Source organism: Mirounga angustirostris, unplaced genomic scaffold (assembly GCF_029215605.1).
Source record: "Mirounga angustirostris isolate CCGP_5_RB_7025 unplaced genomic scaffold, mMirAng1.0.hap1 SCAF_11, whole genome shotgun sequence".
NCBI lineage: Eukaryota > Metazoa > Chordata > Mammalia > Carnivora > Phocidae > Mirounga > Mirounga angustirostris.
In genome coordinates this window covers 107,817,243-107,828,477 of record NW_026991719.1, presented here as the reverse complement: position 1 = coordinate 107,828,477, position 11,235 = coordinate 107,817,243, and the positions used below count along the sequence as shown (strand labels likewise).

General features: G+C 37.5%; 1 protein-coding gene across 1 annotated transcript; it reads left to right on the top strand.

Annotated features, from left to right (window-relative positions):
• Positions 1-1,159: 1,159 nt before the first annotated feature.
• Positions 1,160-1,924, top strand: LOC123847589 (olfactory receptor 5AP2-like). The gene has a single exon (XM_045879444.2). It carries the CDS (start codon positions 1,160-1,162, stop codon positions 1,922-1,924), a length of 765 nt encoding a protein of 254 aa, XP_045735400.2.
• The last annotated feature ends 9,311 nt before the right edge of the window (positions 1,925-11,235 follow it).

Genomic DNA, 11,235 nt, shown 5'->3' with positions numbered 1-11,235 from the left:
TGTTTTTGAAAAAGGAGGGGTCAGAAGCTGTTATCTCTCCCAAGTGGGAGGAATACTGTAGACAGGACACCTGGGTCCCAGTTCTAGCACTTACACCAAATCTCTGGGAAACTATGGGCAAATTGCTTTCCCTTTAGAGGCCCTGGTTTCTGGGTTTCTCCATCTTTAAATCTTAGATAAAAGTAGCAACTCTTACCTTTTTTGCTGCTGCAACATACACACTGGAGAATTACAACACAATGATCAGTAACAGGAGCTCAGTTAGGAAGGGATACTTTGCAGGGGGCAAGTGGGACACTCTAAAAGAGGCTTGTGTGTCCTTTGAACAGACCTACCAGGAGATTCCCCCAATCATAATAATAGTTAATATTTACCACATGCTTATTGTGTGCTAGGTGCTTTACATGAATTATCTTATTTAATCTTCACAGTAAATTAATGACATAAGAAATATTTGGTACTCTTGTCTTAAAGATAAGGACACTGAGTCTCAGATAGGTTAAACCCAAGGTCACACAGCTAGCATGTCATAGAATTGGATTCTAACGCACATATAATTGACCCTAGAGCCCTCTTACCTCTATATTATATTGTTTGATATTCCCCTTCTAGTCATCCCCTGCTGTTCCTCAAACACACAACTGATAATGAAAAAACTAATAAATTTCTAGAGTTGCTCCCGTATCTAAGATTTCTGTCCTGGACTTTATGCTCAGGTTAAGCTTTGACTGAGAACAGGTTCTGTGTTAAAAAGAAGGGTGTAGAAGGAGGAAGGAAATTAGAATTCATTAAGTACCTACTCTTCTCATGCCTTGCTAGACATTGTACATACATCCACCATCACCTTTAGTTTTTACAACCAGTCTTAGAAGATTGGCGTTTTATCCCCATTTACAGAGAAGGCTCAGGTTAAGATACTAGCCCAAGACCACAGAGACAATAGTGGCAAGACTGAGATTCAGACCCATTCTTCAGGCTCCAGATTCCATCCTCATGCCTTTAAACCTTATATCCAATAGGTTAGAGGATGGCAGAAATGAGTAAGCCAGAATGAGGCCATAGGTGACACACCAGTATGTTATGTCCTAGGTAGCCAGGGCCAGACTCCGCTTGTTTCTGTTTAAGGACTTGAGCGGTACACGTCTCACTATTGTCATGCATGTTCCCTTTGCAGACCTGTAGTGGCCCAACGGGTGCAGGCAACGGCAGCAAGTTGAGTGAATTCTTCCTCGAGGGCATCACTGATGATCCACAGCTTCAGCCTATATTCTTTGCCCTCTTCTTCCTAATCTATGCAATCCCAATGCTGGGAAACCTGGGCCTCCTTGCCATTATTGTGTTCAGCCCTCGACTCCACACTCCCATGGATTTCTTCCTCAGCAACCTATCTTTTATTGACTTCTGTTATTCTTCAGTCACAGTTCCAAAAATGTTGATGGGGTTTTTCTCTGGTTGCCAAACAATCTCCTTCTCTGGTTGTGTGGTACAGACAAGCTGCTTTGTGATCTTTGCTGTCACTGAGTTCTTCCTCCTGGCTTCCATGGCCTATGACCGCTATGTGGCCATCTGCAACCCTCTGCTCTACCATGTCATCATGTCTCCAAGGTTCTGCTGGCAGCTGGTGGCTGCCAGCTATGCAGTGGGCCTAATGAACATGGTGCTCCTCATGAGCACAACCTTTTATCTGACCTTCTGTAAATCCCATGTCATCACTCACTATTTCTGTGATATCCCTCCCCTTTTCAAACTCTCTTGCTCTGACACACAGATCCTCCAACTTCTCCTCTTTGCCTGTGGTGGCTTTAATGTGTCTGTGTCCCTGATAATTGTCCTAGTCTCTTATGCATGTGTCTTCTTGGCTATCATCAGAATCCCCTCAGCCCAGGGAAAACACAAGACATTCTCCACTGAGCTTCCCACCTGACTGCTGTCAGCCTATACTATGGGACCATGGCATTCATTTACTTGCACCCATCCTCTGAGTACTTACTAGGCAGAGACAGGCTGGTCTCTGTATTCTACACAGTGGTCATCCCCATGCTTAACCCCATGATCTACAGTCTGAGGAATAAAGATGTAAAGGAAACATTTGGAGATATTCTCAAGAAGGCCTCACAATTCTCCCTCCCCACACCCAGATTTCCATGTTGTCAAATGCAGTAAAGAAAGGGTAGTAAAGAGGAGAGGGAGGTGACATATATTTGGCCACTCACCATGTCCCAGGCATTATTCTAGGAATTTTAAATAGATTATGCCTTGAATCCTCTTCATAACTCTGGAAGTCAAGTATTATTATCTTCATTTTATAGATGAGGAATCTGAGACCCTGAGAGCTTTGGTTATTTGCCCAAGGTCACATAGCTTGTATGCAGTGGAACTTGAATTTCAATTCGGCACTGTTTGACTCTGAAACTCCCTTTCTATTACATTACACTGTTTCACTAAAGGCAAGATGCCTCTCTCTCTCTTTTAAAGATTTATTTATTTATTTGGGAGAAAGAGCATGTGTGTGAGCGAGTAAGGGAGGGGCAGAGGGAGAAAATCTTCAAGCAGACTCCCTGCTGAGCTGGAGCCTGACTTGGGACTCGATCTCACAACCCATAAGATCATGATCTGAGCCAAACCAAGAGTCAGACGCTTAGCCTACTGAGCTCCCCAGGTGCCCCAAGATGCCACCCTCTCTCTTTATCTTGAGTCCAGGGTTTTGAATTTTTTTCCCTTTCTGGTAAATCTGGTCCCTAAAATTTTTAATAGATTTAGCCCCCTAAGACCTATTCTCTTTCCCATAGCCAATTTTCTACTTCTGGCTTTGGATCATGTCTAATCAAGTCACTAAATTAATTGAATGCCTATTGCATATAGAGCCCTATACCAGATGCAGGGTGGAGACAAATCACAAGGAAGAAAGCTATGGCTATTTATCTTTTGGCAGCTTCCAACTCATTTAGGGAAGACAGAAGATCCCACCCAAAAAGGAACTGAATTATGACTTTTTATTTAAATTGACATTTATTGAGTTTTTTCTATGTGCTAAATGCTAAATCAGTTATTTCATAATCCTCCCAAGAACTCTGTAATGTAGGTACAATTGTTGCTCCCCTTTTATGGATAATTTTAATATTTAATTACAGTATTAAATATTAATTAATTAAAAATGGTTAAGTAACCCACTCAAGGTCACACAGCTAATGAATGGTGAATACAGGATTTGAATCAGGCCTGCTGGTCCAAAGAGTTTATGTTTTTCCACTTTGCTATCCCACCTCCTGGATTACTAGGATGCCTATCAACAAGCACCAAGAAATGTAAGTTGTGAAGCTGGGACTCAAGTCAATGGAAGCAGGATGTATTTGGTTCATAAGAGAGCATCTAGAAAGAGATGGGTAGTTTGAATAAAGTCTATAAAGAGTGAGGAGTGGTAGGAATGGCTGAGTAATGAAGGGAATGAGGAGAACTGGGAATCAAAGACTAAGACAGAACAATCTAGATGCTTAGAGGGCTGGTTTGGAAGAATGGGCAGTTAGAAGCAAAAGATATTGATGAAATGGGGAAATAGTTGGGTAAACACAAAAGATATTAAGGAAATGGGGAGATGGTTGGGTAGGGCTTGTATACCTTCTTTGAAGGTCTTACTAATATCTAATCAATCACTTACCACCATAGGTGGGTAAATTTCAAACAGAGCTCTGATTTCCCTAATTGACCCAAGATGGCTTTGAGCATATGGTTGTTAAGAGTTGTGGTAAAAGTCATATTTTATGGAGGTTAAGACCTCTATAAAACTTTACTCTGTTCTCTGTCTACAGTTCACATTCCTCAGATTGGCTAGACAATGAACAAATTTTGAGTCCTTGGTCACAAGGGGTCATCAAGGGACTATTTCCTGACTGAAAACTTATGTTCAAGTTAGTTTGGGTAAGATCTAAACAAGTGTGACCTAGTGAAGTCACTTCAAGTCTAAAGGCAGCCAGACATAGAGGAGGATTTTGCATGTTAACACCGTATTGGGAATTCCTCTGTCCTAGAGCAGGATTTTCTCTATTTTATCATTTGCCTGGACAATGGCAGTATCCTTCTAACTGGTCTTACTGCCTCCAGGCTTGTTCCTGACTGGTTTATTCTCCACTCTGCTGCCTTATGATTATTCTAAACAGAAGTCTGACCACATCACTGTTCTACTTTAAACTCTTCAATAGCTCTTAATTGTCCTCAGAATAAAGTCCAAATCCCTTAACTTACAAGGCCTCCACAGTTAAAATCTTACCTCTCAGACCTTATCTTTTACAGCTCCTCTTCCCTTCCCTGCATCTCATATCCTCCCCTTTGCACTTACAACTTTCCTCATTTACAAGTCCCTTACTTTTCATCAGTGAAGAATCCTCCTCCTCATATTTCTAATCAAAAGTGTTTACTCCTGGGGTGCCTGGGTGGCTCAGTCGTTAAGCATCTGCCTTCGGCTCAGGTCATGATCCCAGGGTCCTGGGATCGAGTCCCACATCGGGCTCCCTGCTCGGCAGGAAGCCTGCTTCTCGCTCTCCCACTCCAACTGCTTGTGTTCCTGCTCTCGCTATCTCTCTCTCTGTCAAATAAATAAATAAAATCTTTAAAAAAAAAAGTGTTTACTCCTTCCTTGGAATTTTAGGACCAATGATTGCAGCATACAATCATCCTATACTCCTATACTGCCTTATTCTATTCCACTTTTCTTACAACCATATCTTGCCTCCTCTACTAGATTGTATGCCTTGGAGGGGAAAACCGAGGTGTCTCAGAAATATGTAACCTAGTACCTGGGACCAAGTTGGCATTCAATAAATGTTGTTTATGGGAAGAATAATGGATTTGTGTGTACTGCATCTTTGGGCTTTTCCATGGGCATGTATGTCTACTTTTGAACCCTCTGAAAAGTCCAGAGGTGTGTTAGTAATCCATCCCCTTTCCTTTATCAATATTCTATCTCCTCTCCAATATTTACTTCTAGTCTGACCTTTTCCTATGCCTCTGCCCCCAGCATTATAACTCAACATTTGTAAATCCATTGCTTTCTGTTGATTTGATGTATGTGTATGTGTGTTGTATTCTTAGCTAAATTAAAATTCCTTAAGGTAATGGATCACATCTATATTTGTCCTTCCCAGTAATAGTGAGCCATGAAAAATAAATGTACATTAGAGGATTTGTGTGGAGCTCAAAGCAGGACAGAGTTAACTAGATATGATTTTAAGAGAGAAGTAGGGAGCTAGCATTTATTGTGGGCCTACTAAATGCCAGACACTATGATAGATCCTCTGATTATCTCATTTAGTCATCACAACAACCTGATTTAAAATTTTTTTTAAATTAAGACTTTGTTTTTAGAGCAGTTTTAGGTTCATAGCAAAACTTAGGGGAAGGTACAGAAGGTTCCCATATTCTCTCTGCCCCTATATACATATTCCACATTGCCAACATCCACCCACAGAGAGGTACAGTTGTTACAATTGTAGAATCTATATCAACACATCATAATCCAAAAGCCATAGTTTACATGAAGGTTCACTCTTAGTGTTGCACATTCTATGGGTTCAACAACCTAATTTTATCCTGATTTTATACAGGAGGAAAAGGAGTATCAGAGAAGTGGCGATGTGCTCAGTTACACATACACAGCCAATATGGGGTAGAGTCAGAATTTCAAACTCAAGACTGAATCCAGAGCCTGTGTGTTTAACTATTTTACCAGTCTGCATCAGGGTGATCATTTCACTTTACTTAAATCCTAGATTTGTCATGTGCACTATGACATCAAGACACTGTGCGATGAACACTGAACTGAGTGAATAGCAACACATTTTGTTTAGATTGAGTTCCCACATAACATATCTGAGGCACAACGGAAAGAAAAATAAGGAACTCAGGCAAGCAGGAAGGAAGGGAGTGAGGGAGGGAGAGAGAGAAGGAGAGAAGAAAGTATTTAAGCAGGAAAGAAAGAAAGAAAATATCCTGAAAAGTCTTGCCATCTCTTTCTTTCAGAAAGTGTACAGGTGGGAGTGGAGGGTCACCATATCATCTGGTTTCTTCTTAGGAGTCTTCCCTGAAACTAGACCCAGGAAGGAGAAAGAGAGCTTTTCCAACAGTCTCTTGCTCAGAAAATACCATTTCTCATAGGAAAAGTACCAAAACCTCTGGAAACATATTTTAAGAAAATGTCCCTTGGCAGTGTCTAGAATTTTTAAATATTTTACCAGTAGCAATGTGTTCTTCAACTTCATGAGGCTCTAGGGCCCTAGAGCCCCACTTAGCTAAAACAAAGATTCTGAGGTCTGGCCCCTGCCTTGTTCTATTATTGCTCACTCTACCCCCAAACCATTCTCCCTTAGATAAATTGAAGAAAGCTCCTAAGACATGCTCATTCTAGAAGCAACTGCTTTTCTTGGTGAATAGGATGACTCCTAATTATCACTGGTCCTGCCTAGGTAATACAACCTAGTCAACTTGATGTAGTATTTCTTGCTTGGGCTTTATTTTGGCTGATATGCCTCACCCTCCAAAACTAAGCCATCTTGAGGGTAGGGCTTGGATTTACTAATAATATGTATAATGACCAAGGAAGAGCACCTTTGGCTGATTGAGTGACTACAATCCCAGTATCTATTGTTTTACCCACAATTTCTCATTTCATTTTACAGATGAAGAAAATGAGGCTCTGAAAGATGAAGCAATGTGACAGAAGAAGAAATGTGACAAATCTTTACTACTAGAGAGGAAATTTTAACATACCCCTCTCAGAAACTGATAAAGCAGATATGTAAGAAAATATAATATTAAACAGCACAATTAGGAACTTTGAGTTAATATATATATACAATACATATCTAATCCTGGACCCCAAAATACAGGATATACATTATTTTCAATCACATTTACAAAACTAGAACACAAGTAAAGTACCAAAGGAAGTCTCAATAAATTCCAAATAAGCAATATCAAATTAATAACATTCTTATAAAGATGCAATAAAAGTTAATAAAAAATATCCAAAAAGCGGATGTACAGAAAAAGGAACACTTGTGCATTGTTGGTGGGAATGTAAATTGGTACAGCCACTGTGAAAAACAGTATGGAGTTTCCCCTCAAAATTAGAAATGGAAATACCATATGATCCAGGGTTGCCTTCATTGCTCAGTCGGTTAAGCGTCTGACTCTTGATTTTGGCTCATGATTGAGCCCTGCACTGGACATGGAGCCTGCTTAAGATTCTCTCTCTCCTTCTCCCTCTGCCCCTCCTCTCTCTCTTTTTCTCTCTCTCAAAAAAAAAAATGCCATATGATCCAATAATTTCACTAACCCAAAGAAAATGAAAACACTAATTTGAAAAGATATACGCACCTCCATGTTTACTGCAGCATTATTTTGAAAAACTCTATGTATTTGGACAAAAATTTCTTCTAAATGGAATAAAGAAAAAAATTAACTACAGACAATTATTACTGAATGACATATTAAAATGTAGAGTGTAACTGATGTGATATTCAACTGATGCGACACAATGTGTGTGATATGAAACAAAATAACTGAATATTAATAGATTAAGAATTCAATTCAAAAAGTTAGAAAAGAACCAAGAAGCAAGCCAGAAGAAAGTATAAGAAAGGAAATAAATATCAAAAGAAAAATTAATAAAATAGGAAACAAAAATTTAAAATGCTTAATAAAACCAAAACCTAATTTTTTAAAAAGCTTAACAAATAGGCAATACTCTGATAAGATTAAATAAGTGAAAAAAGAATCAAGACCTGAATAACCATTATTAGCAATGAAAATGGGGGCATTACTAAATAAATATTCATATTTTTAAAATAATAAGAGTATGCTATATAATATTGTATGCCAATCAATGTGAAAACTCTGATGACATGGACAATTCTATAGAAAAATACAAATCAACAATTTTATTCAAGAAGAAATTGAAAATATGAGTAGGCCACTAGACATTGAATAAATTCAATCAGAAACCAACATCTCTGCCATCAAAGGCACCAATCCCATATTTTAGGTAAGTTTTATCAAACTACTAAAGAACAGACAATCTCTACATTATATAAAATATTCTGGAGAACAGAAAAAGAAGAAAAGTTTCCCAATTCATTTTATGAATTTAGTAAAACCTTGATACCAAAGCCAGGCAAGCTTGTTAGAAAGATGAAAAATTATACCCCAATCTCACTTTTGATAAGTCTCAAAAGTCCTAATTAAAATACCAGTTAACTGAACTCAACAAATGTATAAAAAAAGTACAATATAATCAAATGGGCTTAATTTTAGGAATTAGGGGATAGTCTAATTTTAGAAAATCCATTACACAAGTCACTACTAAGCTGATCAAAGAAAAACAATATGTACTCATCTCAGTGGATTTAAAAAATTAAATTCAGCATCTCTCTATGGACAAAAAAAACCCTCTAAACAAATCAAGAATAGAGGGAAGTTTAATCTGACAAAGGACATCTACCAAAACCTACAATAAACAGTATACTTAATGCAGAAACTTTAGAAACATTTTCATCAGAGCCATGAACAATATGAGGATACCACCTCTCCAAATTACCATTTAACATTGCATTGGAAAGATCATTGTCAATTCCATAAGACAAGGAATAGAAATAGATTTAAGCATTGGAAAGGAAGAAAGTGTCATTATTCATGGGCTATCTGACTACACAGAGAACAAAAGAGAATTTTCAGACAAATTATTTTAACTATTTAGGGAGTTAATCAAGGTTGCTGCATAGAAGATGTTTTTTAAAAACTAATAATATGATGTGATGAGCACTGGGTGTTATACGCAACTGATAAATTGTTGAATACTATCTGAGACTAATGTACTATATGTTGGCTAATTGAATTTAAATTTTAAAAAATTGATAATAGTCCTATAGAGTAGTTGGGGCACCTGGGTGGCTCAGTCGGTTTAACGTCTGACTCTTGGTTTCAGCTCAGGTCATGATCTCAGGGTCATAAAGTCCAGCCCTGAACTTTGCACTCAGCAGGGAGTCTGCTTGAGATTTGTTTTCTTTCCCTCTGCCCCTCCCGTGCCTGCTTTCATTCTCTCTCAAATAAATAAATCTTAAAAATAAGTCCTATATAGTAGTAAAAACAATTAGAAGGTATATTTTTTACAAGTTACCATTCACTAGCTAAAATTTTAAAAAATTATAATGTCAAGTGTTGTTGAGGATGTGTGACAACTACTAAAACTTGCATACATTGCTGGAGGGAATGCAAAATGCTATAGCCACTTTATAAAACAGATGGGCAATATTTTATGAAGTAAAACATACATTTACAACATTATCCAGCAATTCCATCCTTGGAATTTGCCCAAGAGAAATGAAAACATGGTCACACAAAGACTTGTCATGTGAATGTTTATAATAGCTTTCTTTATTATAGCCAAGACCTGGAAACAGCCATGCGCTGGTGAATGGATCAACAAACTGGTATATCCATATAGAAGAACACTACTCAGCAATAAAAAGGAAACTACTGAAACAAACAAAAACATGGATAATTTCAAAAACATTATGCTGAGTAAAAAGCATAAAAAGACTATATACTATACAATTCCACCTATATGAAATTCTAGAAGAAGTTATATTATTGTGACCAGATACATATCAGTGGTTGCCAAGGACCCAGTGTGGGTGGAAAAGACTCATTTCAAGGGGCATGAGGAAACTTTCTGGAGTGGTAGAAGTGTTCTACATCTTGCATGTGACAATTACACAACTGTATTCATTTGTCAAGACTCATCACATTATAATTGGTGAATTTTATTGTTTATAAATTATACCTCAATAAAGCTAGTTAAAATAAAGCTACCATTTGCAACAACAAGCAACACTATTAAGTAACTAAGTATAAATCTAACAAAAGATGCCCATGATCCTTATGGAAAATATTGTAAGCACTGTTGAAGGACATAAAAGACTTTAATAAAGGGAGATAAATATCATTTTACACATAGGAAAACTCATTAAATTAAAGATGTCCACAGTCCCAAAAATTAATCTATAAGTTCAATGAAATTCCAAACAAAGTTGCAAAAGGATTTTTAAGGGAACTTAACAAGCTTATTCTAAAATTCATATGAAAAATTAAAGGACCAAGAATATTCAAGACAATTATAAATAAGCACAAATAGGGAAGACTTATCCTATAGATATCAAGACTTAGACAACTAGAGTAATCAAAAAAGTGTAGTATTTGTGTAGAGGGAGGCAAACAGACTCAGACACAAATCTGAGAAAATAAGTAACCTTGATATATGACGGAACTGGCATTGTAGATCATGAGAGGAAAGGATGAATTATTTAATAAATGGCATAAGAATATTTGCTTGTTTACACAGGAACAAATAAAATTGGTTTCCTACATTGCATCATATACATAAATAAATTCCAGATGGATTTAATAACTAAATGTTTTTAAAATTTTTTGCATTTTAAAAGACATTTAGAATAATATATGGTATCAAGGTAGGAAAGGATTTCTTGAATAAGTCACAAACAACACAAATAGTAAATGATTGATGAATTTGACCACATCAAAAAAAAAAAAAAACCCTCTACCCTTCTATGTTATGTTATAATAAGCAAAGTTAATAGGCAACTGACAGACTTGGAGAAGACATCTGCAACAAATATATACCAGACAGATACAGACTACATAAGTGACCACCTTTAGTAAAAAACAATCCAAACTAACAATGGACAAAATATTATTGGATAATGCAGAGAAGAGAAAACATGCTTTTATCCTTGCTAATAATCAGGGAAATGCAAATTAAATTAGCAGAGAGATACTATTGCATAGACACCAGATTGCCCCAAATAAAAACATCTGCTAATACCAAATGTGGGCAAGAATGCGAGGAAATAGATACTGTTATATGCTGCTTGTGGGAATGTGTGTTTTTACACCTACTTTATTTTTTTAAGGATTTTATTTATTTATTTGAGAGAGAGCACAAGCAGAGGGAGAGGCAGACAGAGGGAGAGGGAGAAGCAGACTCCCCACTGAGCAGGGAGCCCAATGTGGGACTTGATCCCAGGACCCTGAGACCATGACCTGAGCCGAAGGCAGACGCTTAACGGACTGAGCCACCCAGGCGCCCCTACACCCACTTTAGAGAGCAATTTGGTAGTACCTAGTGAATATGAAAATATGAGTATGCTCTGAACCAACAATTCAACT